The sequence below is a fragment of the Podarcis raffonei genome, chromosome 14 (genome assembly GCF_027172205.1).
Source record: "Podarcis raffonei isolate rPodRaf1 chromosome 14, rPodRaf1.pri, whole genome shotgun sequence".
Classification (NCBI taxonomy): Eukaryota; Metazoa; Chordata; class Lepidosauria; order Squamata; family Lacertidae; genus Podarcis; species Podarcis raffonei.
In genome coordinates, this window is record NC_070615.1 from 49,395,759 (window position 1) to 49,413,114 (window position 17,356).

At 47.3% G+C, this 17,356-nt stretch overlaps 1 protein-coding gene across 3 annotated transcripts in view; it reads right to left on the minus strand.

The window, feature by feature from the left end:
- Positions 1-2,794: 2,794 nt before the first annotated feature.
- The window catches only part of MAD1L1 (mitotic arrest deficient 1 like 1), a 439,244-nt gene continuing 424,682 nt past the window's right edge, over positions 2,795-17,356 (minus strand). For all 3 annotated transcript variants that reach the window (XM_053365680.1, XM_053365678.1, XM_053365679.1), the window contains one exon: positions 2,795-3,425. In XM_053365680.1, the coding sequence (XP_053221655.1) occupies positions 3,267-3,425 (159 nt within the window). In that variant the 3' untranslated portion in view covers positions 2,795-3,266. The remainder of the gene's footprint in view (positions 3,426-17,356) is intronic.

Sequence of the window (17,356 nt, forward strand, 5' to 3'; positions counted from 1 at the left end):
CTGCCTGATGGGCAGGCTCCCCCCACCCCCAGTCAATTTCCAAGGCAGCTTTTGCCTGCCCGCCCCCCACCTCTGTTTAGCCAAGATAGTGGGTTTATTGTCAATTTATTAATTACTTCATTTCTCCAGTAAGAAGCCTGCGGAATGATTTTTCAAGAGGCAGCTGAGGCTCTGCCATTGTGTCGGCCGAGGAGCTGCGCGTGGCTGACGTCACGATTCATTTTCCCCATGACTGATGAAGGCGGCTCTCGATGCCACGTTGTGCATACGAATCAGGAAGTGTTCCCCTGGCACAGAATGCCAGGCAATCCATCTTCACACCGCCACTCAGAGCGGCCAAGAGGGAGAGAGAGGGGAGGAAACTTTTGCTGTTGGCGATTGTTCCAAACAAATTGCTACACTGGCTCCCCAGAGCCACGCTCCAGGCGATGCTGTGGTGCCTGCGATGGCAACTGCTCTTCATGCCAATCTCAGAAGAGGACGGTAGAGCAGCAATGGTAGCTCCAGCTTAAGTTTCCCAGATTCCCTTATTGGAAACAAAGGACTGTAGCACTGGTTTGCAAGACAAATGAATTTGCTCGGAGCTAACTCGTCATCAAGTAGAATAGGCCACGGCAGGTGAACCAGGAACCTTGTGGTCTCAGGATGCTAAGCTAGGCTACCTGGGACTGTGGATGATCAGGCTTCAGGGCCCAATATACAGGAGGGAATGACACCATGCAACACCAGCTCTCTGGTTGGCAGGTAGTAGGAAGTGTCTGCACTGCCAGGACTGTGAACTGTCCCTGATCAGCCAAGCTTGGGATGGATACTAGGATCCTGGCTTGCCTTTGCCTGAAAGCAGGATTTTTCTGTCTGCAACACACTCGGTTCAGCTTCCACAGCTTCCAACTCAAGCTTTCCTTAATTCCATAGCACAGGGGGTGTTGGGCTGAAGAATGAACTCTCCAACCTTACGTTAACAATTCCAATATCGCTTGATTGTAAGGAAACCTCTAAAAATACAAAAAACGGAAATTATTGATAAAAAGTGTTAAAAAGCAGCTATTTAAAAATATTCCGATTAACATCCACAGTAGCTAAAAAGAAATAAAACTCATGTACCACTCTAGGCAACGGAGATGGCCACCCACAGCCTTGGCCTGGCTGTGACAGAATGCAATAGGAGCCACTAACTTGATGTATTACCTTTGCCGACTGCAGTTGTTTTCAGCGCTACTTTTCACTGTCATCAACTGTGTTTTATTACTGCTGCTTTATAGGCTACTGCAAACAACACCAGAATTATAATCTTTAGAAAAATATTGAAGAAATGTTTAAGTAAACAAACTATTGCCAACCTTCCAATTATTTTGCCGACGGCCATGTTTTGTTTTGCTCTGAATTTTCAAAAAGGACAGGCAGGGGAGACCTTGGCAGATTAACAGGACAAGCTGGCTTCATAACTGACCCTAATAAGATGCCTCTAGAAAAATGATGGGCTTTCTGTGTGCTGGTGAGCAAGGCGCCCTTCTCTTTGTGTGGTAATATCAGCCTGAGCACCGCCATCCATCATCCTTTATCACAGCGAGAGCTGTGATGCCGCAGAAGAGAAGCAGCAGCTGCACCGTGGAAATGAAGGCGTGTAGAGCACCCGTGGGTTATGAAGCCCCCCGAAAAAAATCCAGCTCTTGCTACACTGGCCTGCACAGCAGAAGGAAGTTTTGATTCTGGCCTGGTGAGGCCTCAAGAGAGACTCCATTACAGGAGGGCAGGCTCACATGTCCGAGGAAGCTGAGTTGCAAGAGCATCTGGTAAATCCATTGCCTCCTTTCATGATAAATCTCTGCCCTTCCTTTCTTCCTTCTCATTTGTAAATTTTAAAAATAAACAAAAGAGCATCAGACTACCTTCTAGAGGAGTTCAGCCAAGGAAAGGCCTCCAAAATGTCACTCTTTCCTTCCACACAAATCACAATTACTGACCAAATAATTTTCCATGATTTGAGGTTCTTGCTGGAAGAGCCCCGAAGATGTGTTAATCCCTTTCCCTCATCTTGCCTGGACAGCAGAATAAGATGCATTTCAAGAAGGCATTTCACAAACATCTTTCAAGGCTCCCTCTTTCTTGGGGAGACCTGCTCTTTATTTATCTTGCCCCAAACTCTTTCAACTTCTTTCTTCTAATTATTGCCCTGAAACCTTTCCCAAAGCCCCTTAAAATCACCACCCAGACCTTGCTTACTCACTTGACATCCTCATTCTCTTTCTACAAACATGCCGCTACAATCAGCCCTCATTTTCCCCTCTCCAGTACCACTTTTACCCCCTCAGTCAAATCTCCTCTCCACCCCATTCATCCAATTTCTCCTGGTTTTTGTATGTGTTCCTAGGATTGCTTCTAACAATAACTCTTGTACTGGTTTTAATTCTCCCAAGCTCAGCCTAGTATTGATGTGTTCTTTGCTGATTGCGTTTAATGTTTTTAGTAAATGTGCCAATTTGCTTTTGAGATAATAAGCCAATTTCCTTTTTTGACATAATAAAATTCTGCTTCTGATTCATCACTGTTACCTGTGTTCATTCTTGAGGAGCCAAACTCTGGAGCGCATCCAGGTCTCATTGTCAAAACAGCCCTAGAATCGAGTGTCAGGTTGCAAGTGAGAACTGCAGGCTTCCATGTAAACTGCACAGTTGATATAAAAGTGACACTTTATTCATAGAACCCCTGTCTCGAAAGGGTACAGGAAGAGCAATTAACAGAAGGTGAGGAGGACTCATCCGGCACAAGGTAAAGGTCAAAATCTCAATCTACTGCAGCACAAAGCATTCCCTCCCAGTCCTTGGATTTCAGATACTGTCAGAGAAGCCTTGGGGCCAAAGGGGGAGAAAGGACAGCCTCAGAGCAGGACGTGTGCTCAGGGGTCCGGATATTAAAGAAACCCGAAGGATCACTGGACACTTATTTGCATTTGTCCTTTACCAGCTAACAAGTTGGGCTGCAACCAGACAATCATTCTCTCTGGCTTGGGTGTCTTTACCAGCCAGCAGGGGCTCTCCATAACCCCTCTGAAACCTCATAAATGTACTCATGTACTCTTTTTTGGGGGGGGGAAGGTGAGTAGATGCTGTCCCCCATTCCCTAGCTATCATTGGCCACCAAGATCCAATATGAGTAAGAAGAGTGGGGTGGGGAGATCTCTTTGGCCCCTTCTTTGAGAAACCATTAAAGGCAGAAACTGGAAAATTTCAACTTAGGTGAGAAGAAACAGCACAGCCAAAGCCGGACTAGGCCACGGTCTGGCGACTGAAGAGGTCGAGGGTGACAGCACTGAGGAAGGCTGGGATGCTGTCCTGCTGCAGAAGGTGGAGGTCGATCAGCTCTTGGACTGTCCGTGAAAACTCGGTTTCCAGTAGCTGCATCTTCGCATGGGGGGCTCTGGATGCCTGCAGGGGGGAAACAAGAGGAGGGTGGGTGGGAGAAGGGAAGCGAAGCTGTTAATTCATGACTGCCAGTGTTGTTCTCCCAGGACGCCAGCACATTCCAGCACCCTCGCTGCAGAGACTCCTACAGCATATCTTATTCTAATCAAGGTAGCGTTATCTACTGCTGGGCAGGTGTTCAACACACAATTTAATTGGGCCATTATTAAGATTCTGCATTTCCAAAATCTCTGAACAATGCTCCCTTGTGCAAGCCTCAGATGAATAATGAATTGCCGAGCAGTGGGAAGAATGTTGAGAACGTTTTGAAAACAAACTTGAAAGCGGCTGTCGAGTTAACGTGTGCAGAAAAAGGAGCGCCACTGAAGGTAATCTATCAAAAAAACCAGTCTCAATGGGATTGGAATATACAAACAGCTCTATCCCCTGTCTCCATGAAAGATTGATGGTCTTAGCCCTTCAGCCCCCTCCCCTCGTTCTTCCCGAAGATCTGATAATTCAACCTTCACTACTTCCATTAGATTTCTAAACAGCTCAGCGGCATATACACCCAAGTCGGTTTTGATGAGTTGTTGTTTTTTTTAATCAGGAAGGCATCTTGTTCAAAAGCAACCACAGAGCTGCTTCATGCATTTAAGCCTCACATCAGAAACAGTATGTGAAAAATGCAGCCTGATTTTGTGCTTTCTTGAGGCGGCAGTACCCAAACAGCCATTAGCAAGGGTCCCCAGGCCCAGTTCAAAGGGACAACCTTTCCTTTGCTGCCAACCCAGGAACCCACCACCATCCATCCTGCTAGAGCAGAGCAAGGCTGAAGGGGGAATTTTGAGGGCAGAGAGGCAGAGCTGCTGACGGACCCTTGCTTTGTACACAGAAGACTAGCCAAGGGTAGCCCAGCAGGCAAACCATTGTGGAGAGAGGTATTTGGAGGGTGAAATGACTCAAGCAGAAAGTGGGCCAGAGAAGCTGTACCCCACAAGGAAAGGAGCACTGAGCAGTAAGGTCTCAGGCAAGAAATTCCAGCTCAAAACTCAGGGAAATTTGGTCCCTCTCAAAACTCAGGGTATTTCAGGAGCACAAGATATTCCAAGGTTCACAGGGGATGTTTGAATCCTCTCCACCTTTAACACTATTCTAGCTCCAAACCTACAGGCAGTTTAAAAAACCTAGAATGTCCCAGAATGAGACTTGATGAGAGAGAGAGAGAGAGAGAGAGAGAGAGAGAGAGAGAGAGAGACTAGATAACTCTTGTGGTCCTTTCAAACTCTACAATTCTATCATTCCATGCCCAGATGGTGGCTACAGGTCCTTTATTAAAATCAAAGAAGAGTTGACCACTGCCTTGATAACCCTCCTCCAAAACCTTTGGAGAATGGCTTGTATCCATCTAAGTGCTACCCAGAGTACATCCACTGAAATTAATTGTCCCCAATTAGTCATATCCAGTGGTTTTTTTTCAGGGGGTACTCAAGGTACGCAGTACCAGCACCTCTTTGTTTGTTTGTTTGTTTGTTTGTTTGTTTGTTTGTTAAAAAGTGTGACAATTACTATATTAAATTCATGGTGAATACCGACAGCTATTTTTCTAGGAAAAATGCACTGGGACTCAAGTCCATTCATTTAAATGGGTCTAATCAGAGTAGAAAATAGTTGGATACAGCTCAATTTTGTGTGCTCTGAAATTGCCCAATTGCCTTCCAATATAATGTCTGTTGATGGGGTGGTGGCAAGATTGCCCCTAACCCCCCGCCACCCCCAATGATAGTATTAGGTGCCGAATCTCACCTTCTTTCCTTCCTTGGTTGGGGAGCCTGTGCCCCCACCCCATGCATGATGGACTGCAGCAGCTCCCACCATCCCTGACCATTGGTCATGCTGGTTGGAGCTGATCAGCGCCAGAGTCCCACAGCGATGTTGGGAGGGCCGCAGGTTGATGGAAATAGGCTCAAAAGTGCATAGGCAGTGGAGAGGGGAGCAAACACCAGGAAGAATTTCCATCAGGAAACATCAGAAAGAACAGTAAGAGCTGACTGACAGTGGGACGGACTCCCTTGGGAGGTGCTGGGCTCTCTTTCCTTGGAGGTTTTTGACCAGCGGTTGACTGGCCATCTGCCATGGATGCTTTAGCTGAGATTCCTGCCTTGCAGGGGTTTGGAATAGATGACCCTCAGGGTCCCTTCCAACTCTACAATTCTACAACTCTATGATTCTATGAAAACCTCAATGGTGGCTGAATGGGCTTTTTATGGGCTGGGGACAAAGTTCCTTGAAGCTGCCAATGACAAGCAAAACCCAACTGAATGATGCAAAAGAGTAAATTGCGCCTGATCATGCAAACAGCCTTTCCATTATTCAAGAAGCCATATGAACCCAACACATGAAAAATCTTGATAAGCATTTTTGATACACATGCCCACACACACTGCTGTCTACTGCCTGGCAAAACTATATTTTCAGTTTATCATTTTTTTAAAGTCAAATGATCCCCCCTCTATCTTCAAGGGTCTCTCCTGGCCCTGCAGCCCAAGATCCTTTCTACTGGAGATGCCAGGAAGGGATCCTGGAACCTTTTGCACAGACAGCAGGCATTCCCCACTGAATTGCACTCCCTCCTTGGCACTTCCAGCCTGTACTTCCTCTGACACACTGGTTGTAAATCCAGAGCTGGCTTTCTGCCTGCGTGGCAGGGCAGTGTGTGTGTGTGTGTGTGTGTGTGTGTGTGTGTGTGTGAATTTGCAGCCCGTGATGGTGCCATGTCCTGGCATCCCCTTGGAGAGAAGAGGCTTTAGCTGCCTTTGCTTTTCTGCATGAGACAAGATTAGCTGTCTTCGGAGAGAAGGAAAACACCATCAATCTTCCTTTTAACACTGGATATTGGTAAATTATTCAGGGCTTTATATTTTTTAATATATATTCCTTTTGGAAGGCTTGTGCTACGGATACAGCAGAGCACCAGCTCTCAGTCGCTGAGTGAGCCAGTTGCTTCGGAAATAGTGCCTTTCGGCTTTCGTTCCACTCCGTCTACCTGCCACTGAAGGAGAGGAAGGTTGCCAAGGGGCCAAATGGTTGCCTGAGAGAAGGGAGTGGCCCATGATCCAACTGCCCTTTCTCTCTTAGCTATGGAATAAACTTCCCAGCCCATTCATTCTTTGTGTCCTCTCCTCTAATGACGGCTAGTTTCTCTGGCTGGTTTGGATGGTACCTGGTCCTGGTCCTGCCCATACACAGAGAGAACAAAAGTGCACCTGTCTCCTCTGCACATCCTCCAATGTCACCAGACCAACATGGGGGAAGTAATGTCTGCACGTGGCCTATGCACATAAGCTCCAATACAAGCAGACACAGGTGACTTGGTTGAGATTACTCTTCAGTCACTACAGACCTGGAACCACCTATATTCAAAACACATATTTGGGAACCTACCAAACAATTCTGTCATGCTGGTGATGCTGTTGCAACCCACCTTAGAACAGGTCACAACTAGTGCTGGGCGATATCAGCTTTTCAACATTGCAATGTATCACCAGCAGAAGGGGGAACAAACTGCATCGGGCCCAGCCCCACAAGACAGTGGGTTGAAACCGCCTCAGCTCCTTTGGTAGGAGTGGTGGTGGTTTCATCCCAGCACCTCACGGGGTCAGGGCCAATGCATTTTGTTCCTTCAGGTGCCAGCAGCAGAGGGAGTTCTTCCTTTGCCAATGCCAGGCATGCTGAAGGAAGAATGAGCTGCATTGGCTTTGCCGCCTCAAGGCTCATTTGTCCCTTGGTTTGAGGGCCAGAGCGCAATGGCACCTTCACCTGGTGATATATCATGGGTGAAACCACCACCGTTCCTGACTCAGGAGTGAAATACCGCTGGGTGAAGGAGCCATTGCGCTCTGGCCACCAAACCGATCCCAGGTGATATATCAACACACCACCCATGTCTAGCCACAACCTTGTAGTGATCCACCAGTCTTAAAACCGATTAGTCAATCGGTCAACTCTATGTAGTTCTGGACCTCACAGCCCTGTAAGGATGCCTAGGGATGGCAGTGGCAGAGGTTCTGTTGCTTGGTTTGTCCCTCTGAGTACAGGAATAGAGCCAATAGAATCAAGGAATGAAGTTTTTCCTGGACTGTACCATTTCAGTCTGCAGGTGAAAATTTGTATTTTCTTGTAATTCTCACCATAAATTTTTTTTTTGGGGGGGGGGAGAGAGAACATTGTGCACAGAAAACTAGGATGCCATAAAGAGGCACCTGGACAAGTCTTCTCCCTGCCACACCCATTTTCTATCTCATTTTGTTTCCTTGTTTGCACAAGAGATATTAGACGTGAGCCGCTGCCTTCCCACCTTAAGTGGTGCCCAGCCGAGAAAAGCTTTACCACTCAACTAGAGAAAGGGTACCAACTCCAAGCATCCCTGACCACTGGCAATGCTGACAAAGGGGCTGATGGGACTTGTAGTCCGACTTCTGGAGGGCACTGGTGTGGCTACCACTGCCCAAGAGTCTAACTCACCCCACCTTTCCATCTCTGCTTCTTCATCCCTCTGTGGTGCGGCAGAGCTCTTCCGACAAGCCTGAATAGCTTTCCTAGCTGTCAAGTCTCGCCCTCCTCCCTGACCCAAGCCAAGTGGGAAGTCAAGCGCACATTCAGTGCAGACGGGTGTCAGATGCTGCATCACATTTTCCCCCTTTAAGCCCTCCGTGTTGAGAGGTTGCTGCATCCGACTGGCAGGGTCATGCCAACATCTCTAAAGACAACGCGGCGACATGCGAAACACAAAGGAGGATCAGTGTTGTCACTCGGCAATGAAACATACACGACTCCAGAGCATGTGAGTGTCGCGCGACTTACGACTGGAATGACAAGTATGCCACGTTGGTGGAGATTTAGAAAATGTAACCTTCTGAACCTCATTTGAGAGAACAGAAAGGGGCGCTTCATTCTTAACCATTAACAGAGAGAAGAGTGCTGGGTGTGTGTGTGTGTGTGTGTGTGTGTGTGTGTGTGTCAAGGTGCATTTGAATATCATGCCTGGGATCCCCCACATCCTTCTCTTTATAGAATGCAGCTGCAAGGGGTAGGGGTGGGGGGCACAATTGTGCACAATTTTTTGAGGGTGGGGGCAGGTTTAACACTTTCCTCACACTATGGTTATTTTTTAAACACTTTCCTCACACATACGCCACATTCCCATCCAACATTGAAGCATTTCCCCCCAAAGCTGCTATTTATAGAAATCACAGGGGGAACTGGGGTGTGTATTTTTGTGAAGGGTTAACCCGCTCCCCTTTCCCGCCGTGCCATGGTTCTGATTTGGATCACAGCACCCCTGGAGTTGCTTTTTTACAAATAGAGGTATGGAGATTGTGCAGTTTGCTTTAGGAAAGACACAATAAAAGGAATTTGCGCAATACGTGATCCCCTGATGGAGTTAACTTCCAAGGGTTATGATGAAGGACACTAGCTCGGATGGCATTAAACAGGGCCAGGCAGATTCAGTGGGGTTTGCCCAGGAGAATTACCTGGTGCATTGCATCACAAAGGCACTCTTTTCAAAGCAACCCCCTTGTTGCATTTTCTTAACCTTTTCCCTCACTTCACAACATCCTCCCGCTGCTGGCCATTTTCATTGCCCTGCCATGGTCTGTATTTTCTAATCTCCACTTTAGCAGGCTTAGATCTTGTCACAGACCAACAAACCAATGTTAAAACATCCTTCCCTTCTTTTATTTGGAAAAAAAGCACACAAACCCACAGTTTTGACCTTTTAGCAGGAAAATCCTTTGGTTTCTGCCTCTTGCTTTAGATTCTAAGATTTTTCTAAATGTCAGGAGCTAACTGTCTATGCGCAGCTGTCTCTGAAAACGGCAAAGCTGCCTCACAGAGAGACCACCAGCTTCTTCTGGAATGTCGACACACAGAAAGGGCAGCCTAGGAAACAAAGCTGATGCATGAAACAAAATGCAAGGCACACAATCCTCTTTCAGGCTTCTCAGGTGTATGCACAAGATCTAGTCTTGAAAGTCACAACCATTTCAAACCGAAAACTGGGTGCAGAAGGACCTTGAGATAACAAAGGAGAGGAGAGCAGATTCCAAATGTTTGGGTCAAATGGTGTGATCGGGGTCAGGACATGGTCAGATGTAACGCTGTCAGTATCAAGGACACACGTTTGCTTAGATGGGGAACCTGTGGCTCTCCAGATGTTGTTGGATTCCAATGCCTATGGCTGGTGGTCAGGGATGACAAGAGCTGTAGTCCAACAACATCTGGAAGGACAAAGGGAGTGGCTTAGATCCTGATGGCCCTTACTAGGGCTGGAGGAGAATTTTGTGGGGTCCACATTATAAGTGTGCTGATCTAATGAGGGAAAAGCCAGCCATACTGTCCTTAGAACAGCAGCCAGCGTCTCTCCCACACAGACATCTTTGAAGAGCAGACAATGGGACTCTCAGTAGATCTATCATCTTTCAGCCCCAGGTGGTAACTATTGTGTGTTGTGTTGCCTTTGCAGAGTGGAACAAGTGAAGGCGGAGCTGAGAGACAGGCACCAGGCAGGGAGGGCTCCAGCTGAAAAGAATAGGTCGATAGAAAATAGACCCGTGACATGGCAGGGTCTTGTCTGGAGAGATGAACTGGTTCTAAGGAGAGATGAACCAGTGAGGGGCAGTGGTCAAGAGTGTAAGCCTCGACAGGTATTTCAGATAGTGAAAAGTAGCCTTGCTTTGTGTTGAATACTGTGAAGCTCTCTCTCTCTCTCTTCCTGCATTGCAGGGGATCAGAGTAGATGACCCCCAGAGTCCCTTCCAACTCTATGATCCTATAACTTTTAAAAGTGGGAACATAAAGCTACCAAAATGTGATTTTGTCTTTCTAAAGGATTTTCCTAGTTATTGTCCCAAAACATAAGGATAATGGAAGGGCAGGAGAGGAAGCGATGGGAGAGACACAGGCAAGTTAGTTCTGCAATGCAATCAGAGGAGACTTCTGAGAAGCGGAATAATTGCTCAAAACTTTGCTCTCCTGGGTGGTGATATCATTATCAAAATCCCCAAATTGAATCATGCCTCACTGATCAGCCTCTCCTAAGCATTAGGCCCTGCTCAAATATCATGTCCCTAGGTAGCTAGTAAATCACTATAATTAGGAGGTGTTCATTTAAAGTGATAGAAATATTAAAAACACCAAACAAGACAAATTGGCCCACGTGACGGGGTTCAGGCTGACAATACTTATGAGGTTGTCAGTAGCACTATTTTTCTTGATTTTTCTTCTTAGCAGCTGGTAGATTTTGAAGCCTCTGTGACATTACTTTGCGCAGTCCTCTCTCCACCCCCGCAGGACAGCTTAACAATGTGACTCTAATAGGGCAGAGGTGGGGTGGTCCTGGATGTTTTAGTTGAGATTCCTGCATTGCAGGGGGTTGGACTAGATGACACGCAGGGTCCCTTCCAACACTACAATTGTATGATTCTGTGAACTGCAGTGTCCAGGTGACATGCAAGGGATTCTATCTATCCATCCATCCATCCATCTGAGAAAAGAAGCTTTTCCCTGCAATAATGCTTGTGTCTCTAGCTTCCTCCTGACTATAATATTCTCTTTGTAAGCTAAAAGTGGTCGGCCAGTTCTTTATAATAATTGCTTCTTGCCAAGACTTTTGACCCCGTGTCGCTGGCTTGATATATAAAGTGAATTTACGAAAGAGGGGGTAGGGAGTGGACAGCGATTGAAATGACTTCCAGGGAACGCAATGAAAAGGTGCTCTTTCAGGGTGGGCAAGAAAGGAGAAGCTGGCTGACAGGGCCAGAAAGGAAATTGAATACCTGTGTGAGAGAGGCAAAGAGCAATCTGAAGTACAAAGCAAGATTTCTATCAACTGCACACTCTCTTTGCACTTCTTATTCAGCGTCTGAGAACCACCTGACCACCACATCATATCTCCTTCTTTCTTTAGGGTGGGAGACCCCTGCTTCCTGCCTTAAAACCAGGGGAGTAATGAACCAGCTTTCACATACCAAAAATCAGAGAATGACACCCAACTGTGGCACACCCACACAAAGAAAGCAACTGAGCTCACACCTGCACCTGTAGCTCCATTGCTCCCAAATCAAGAACAGGATGGATGCTGGGCAGGAGTTGTTTCTGCTACAGGTAAGCACGTGGCAGGGATTGTGCAGTGCTTCTTGGCCATGAGACAGTAATGACTCTGGGTTCAGAATTCTAATCTTCTGGGGATGAGGATGGGGGCCTAGAGCAGGGGTCAGCAAACTTACCATGCCTCGGGCAGGTGTCTCCTGCGCCGATCACATGGCGGGATGGAGGGCAGGGGAGCGTGTGCCCATACACGTGCGCACACACTATTTCCGGCGCACTTCCGGGTTTGAGGAGCACCGGAAATAGCTTCTGCGCATGTGCACGGGCCTCCTCCAACCCGGATGTGCACCGGAAATAATGCTTGCGCATGAGCAAATAATGCTTGCGCACGTGTACAAGCTATTTCCAGTGCTCCTCCGACCTGGAAGTGGGCAGCTGTGCAGCACAGCGCCAGTAAGAATGAGTGGCAGCAGCGGGCATAGCCATGGGCCGGATAAACGATTCCCTCAGGCCTTATCCAGCCCACAGGCCTTAGTTTGGGGACCCCTGGCCTAGAGCAAGAAAGGGGAAGTGCCTTCAGGAGCAGCCCCACATGTTTCTACAAAAGCAGAAACACTGGCCCAAGAAGAAAGGCATTTCACTAGAATCACTTTGGAAAGGGATGGAACCGGGGGGCGGGTGGAAGAAGAGGGGCAGGGTTGGAAATGACCAAGAAAGCAGCACCAGATTGAGGAGACAAGAAAAAAAAATATGATTAAGGGATTTGGACTGGTGCTGGTTTGGCCCTCAAAAATATGTACTTTTGAGACTCAAAAACAAAGAAGGAGAATATTTGGCTCAGACCTAGTTAAAAATAAACACTAAGGCGAAATCCTGATCCCAGAAACAGGAGCAGGTTCTGACCTTTCAACTTTCTCCTGCCTACTTATAAGCACAAGGCCATTTTGACAGCAACACTCCATTGCTGAAGGAAAGCATTTCATTGCTGACGACTCCGAGCACGCCTGTGTTGCATCTCCTGACCATCTGTGAGCCTGCCATATTGATCTGAGCTCACACGAGAAAAGAGAAACTTCCACTAGCAGCAGCAGCAGCAGCAGCAGCATCTCCCTCCCCCATCCAAGCCCTATAAAGGGGGCTGCCAGGCCATCTGTCTGCAACATCAGTAACACCAAAGAAGCCATTTGTAGGGCAGCAGAAGCACACAGTTAAAATCTCAATTTTTTTTGCTTTGATAAGCTTTGCCAACTTGCAATGATCCCACGAGCTTTTTCAGGGTATTTGATCTCACTAAGATCTCTTCTCCAACATAAAGAAGAAGACACTGCGTGATCCTTGCACATCTTCTGGTCCATCTTGTAATAAGATCCTACCTTTGTTTCCAAACGAAGGAGAACTGAGAGGCCATAGATGATAGATAGATAGATAGATAGATAGATAGATAGATAGATAGATAGATATGGTCACAGCAGCCACTGCAGAAAGGAAATCAGTTTCTCAGGAGATGCTCCCAAGGTAGGCATCAATCCCCAAGCAAACATTAAGGAGCCGCCTTGCAGGATCAGACCAAGAGTCCATCTAGGTACCTAGGAAACTCCCCTGCTTCCTAGTACTTTTAACACAGATGCAGACGATTGAGTGTGAGACCTTTGGCGTGTGAACCATGCACCCCACTGCTGTGCTCTGGGTCCTCCCTGCCCCAAGGATCTACTTCTGTAGATGCTCATAGGCAGAGCATAATGTGCCTGCTGTTCACCCCGAGCATCCTGTGATCAGAGACAAATGGCCTCTGATTACAGAAGCTCTATTTTGGCTTGTCAAGGCCAATGTTCATTGATGATAACATAAAACCATATTGAGAACATTTTATTTCTTATATATGGCTCCTTCATCAGGCCCTAGGGGCAGGACATAAAAAACAATGATTTTTTTTAAAACGAGCAGATAGCACGTTGGAGGTTGCTGTGCCCGGTTTGAGGAAAGAGGCCATGCGGCCCTACTTCTCTGGGATATTTTTGATTAGCTTTCTTAGTTTGTGATGCTATTTTAGGGGTGTTGGTATATTTCCTGCATCTCTCTCCCTTGCGCCCCACTGGCTTTCCTCCTCGACCTCCTCCCAGGTAGTTAAAGAATAAAATAAAAAAGTGAGGGTGACAACCTGCAGCTTCCAGCTGGAGGGCCTTCTAGGTGATTCATGATGCAGGTGGGTTGTTGAAGACCTCAGGATTCATCGGCTGCCAAATAGAAATCATTTCCCTTGTTTCTTGTGACAGGCTCCTCTCTTTGAAAGAGACTGTGGGGGTGAATATTGGGGGGGGGGAATGGGGATAAAGTGGTGCTTTACTCATGATGGGTGAGTTGCTCTACAATCATGCTGAAGAAGAGCAGGTATGATTAATCCATTTGGCAGCTGTTTTGCACAGTGTAACTATCCTTGCAAAGGTGGAATGGAGTGGGCGGGTGGCACCAGGCTCCGGGGACTGATGCTAGCATAGGGAGTCCACTGACACTTAAGCACATGGATCCGGCAGGCAATAATTGTATGAAAAGTTTGTCTCAACAGAAGAAGAACAGGCACTTTGGCTGCCCATCTCCAAGACACAAGGAATTGTTTTGTAAAAGCAACATACGGGGTTGATAGCAAATCTCATTGGTACTTCACACTAGGTTTAGTCATCTTTGCTCTTCTACGTTCTTATTTCGTCTCAGCCTAGTGCCCTTAGGCAGAACCTCAGTATAAATTAAGAAACAAGAACAGCAGCATGTGCTTCGTCACTTGCATGCAAAGTCAGAGACACCAAGAAGAGGATTTAGGTCTACAAGGGAGGGAAGGAGAGGGAGAGGGAGAGAGAGAGGAAGAATTATTGTTCTTCAGATGAGGAAAAGAAAAAAGGGAAACCCAAGATGATATTGGTTGCTACTTCTCTAAAGCAGTGGGAGGGTGGCCTTGATGGAAGGCTTCCACCAGCCAGGGTCTAGCACGTCACATCTTGGGTCACCAACACTGTGGTTCCTCAGAAGCTCAGGCTAGTTAGACTTTAGGGGCTTGTGTCCTGGAAAAAGAGGACACATGGCAACCCTTTTCCCTTTGGGGCTGCAGTGCTAGCTCCAAAGAAGTCAGCTGATCTCCCAGCTTGAATACTATCAGCTGATTCTCCAAGCCAATCAAGGCACACCAGGCTCTAAAAGCCAAGCCAGCTCATACGTCCAAGGAACATATCTTATGCATGAGCTGCCTGCTCTCCTGCTTTCTGCTCTTGACCTTTGTCTGCTTGGCCTGGTGCCTGACCTCTGACCTGTCTGTGACCAGATCCACTGCCCCTCTGCACCTTCCCCTATGTCCAAGGGACATCCCAGCTGCATCCTGCCAAGAGCTGACACTGTCGGAGCTGAGCTGTATAGGCAGCTACTGAGTGGGAGTCCAGAGCCAGGAACTGAACTGAGTCTGAGCCAAGGGAACCAGAAAAGAAGCTGAGAGCTGGAGCCAGGAATGGCCATAGTTACTCAAGCAAATTCCTGAACAGGAAGGCTTTAGATGGCCCAGGGTAGCTGTACACAAAACGGGGGTTTCTCAGTTCTAGACCTAGTGGCTGCCCACAGAAACACCGGAACCAGGATACAGATGCAGTCAAGCCTGCGAGGAGATGAAGTTTGTGTCCCACAGAGCTGGGATCAAAGTTGGATGGAGCCCTGGAGAAGATCTGCAGGAGGGTAAGTCTAGAGGGAAAGTGGGAACTAAACTAGATGCAGTAAGCAACTGGGAGCTGGTAACCCCTCATGTCTCCTCTGCTCTCCCAACGCCACATGAGAATACTGCACAATGCGACATGCTGCCCTTGCCATCACAGAGCACTTGTATCACATGGAAGAGAGGGTAAGGATCAGCTCCTTGACCCATGTTACATCTAACCTGGCCCTCAATCAGGAGCCAGGGGCCTGTGTCCATCTGCATTGGGATGGGAGAGAAGTGGTCAGAAAGGCCTGCCAATATGCAGAGCAACTTCCAGGCAGAGAGGCAGAGCAGGAAGAAGCAGGTCAACAAGCGAAGGTACCTTGAGCATGAATGGGGAAGTAAGCCCAGAGGAAGGCTGGTTGTTGTCCAGTCAAAGACTCAGGCCTGACCAGGAAGGAGCAATAGAAAGGGCAAGTCAGGAGGAACCCATGTAATTGTTTGGGAGAAGGGCCATAGTTCAGTGGTAGAACACCTGCTTTGCATATAGAAGGGCCCTGGTTCATTCTATGAAGTCTGAAACCTGGGAGAGCTGCTGCCAGTCTGTGTAGATAAATACTGAGCTAAACTGACATATTGTCTGACTCCAGCCTTCCTAAGTCTGGATCATTGTGGTGCTGTGTTGGCCCCTTGGAGGACAAGACTGTCTCTTCTTCCCCCTCCCTGGAGTCTTGGGCTTGCTCTCCAATGCGCAGACCACTTCAAATCCAGGCTGATCCAGACAGCATCTTACCCATCACAAAATGCCCATTCACATTGTTGATTTGTAGCGCTTTGCAAATCACATTTAACCTCCTGCTGCCCTCGCCAAGCACCTACTTTGACATCAGAATGGTTTCGGCTTACCTAACAGGTAAGGTGACACCTTTCGTCAAGCCAGCTTAAACGTTATCGCCTTAATTAATTTCAGCCTTATTTTATGAGTTTGGCGTGGCACTGAGCAGCTATAACCAGCCTCAGTGTCTTCCACAAGGTACCGAGTCGACTCGGGAAATGATTCAACAAGATCAGCAAGCCGTGCATGACAGAAAACAGAAAAGTGGGATGCTGGGAAGATCAATTAATTTGACAGCCCTCAATGATATTTTTCTCTCCCAAGCCAGGCCTGAAATTCATTATTGTGCTAATACTTGGAGGCTGGGAGTCAGACACAGCAGCACTTAAATCCCTTCCTGCTCCAGTGACTGCTGCCTTCTCCAGGATGGCTCTCCCGGCAGCTTTACAAAGAAACCCACAGCCAATTTCAGTACTGGAAGGCAGCAAAGTTAACAGACAAGCAAAGGAAGCCCCTAGACAGAAGGTTGAGTGACAGACGCATATAAGTTGTCTTCAGATAACAGAACTCACCATTCCAGAAAAGGTTTCCTTTTATCTACCTCCTTGGTGTCCTAATGGAATGGCTTCGACTGCTTAACTAAGGGAAACTGTCCTGAATTTTTTATTTTGGCCTGGGATTTCTACCTTTTGGGTTCTCCTTCAGGAACTAGAAGTGAAACATTTTCCCCAAATCCAGGCTCTTTACTGGGGGAACTGGGGGCTTGAGTGGGCAGCTGTAGCCCGCAGAAGGGTGCAGTTATTGATCTGGCAAAAGGCAAAGGCGAAGCTCTTGATACCTATCCTGACATCGAGAACGGATGTTTTAAAATGTTGTAAGCCACCTTGAATCCAAACTTGGGGGAAGGTTGGGATGTAAATATATTAAATAATAAATATGACTAATAATATACCAGGTCTGGCCAATTCAAAGGCTTCATACTGGTTGTACATTGCAGGAGTTGAGATTGCCCACTGCTGTTAAGGCTCTGAACAGCCACAGTCTTAGTTCAGAGGAAAAAATCCTAGCCCAAGTTTCCCCACGCTGATGCCCTCCTGATTTTTGGGATTCCAACTCCCATTACCAATGACCATGCTGGCTGGGAATTATAGCCCAAAGACTTGGGAAAGGCTGCCCTAGCCTGAACACACAAGGTCCCAGTTCATGCTTTCTTTGGTTTGATAGACCCTTAAGCCCTACCAGCTTTTAACCTAGAAAACCACACACTCCATACTTATAGACAGCCCTTCCATTTGGGATTTGTTGCCTTCAGTTGGGATGGTGGTGGAGCCACCGTGATAT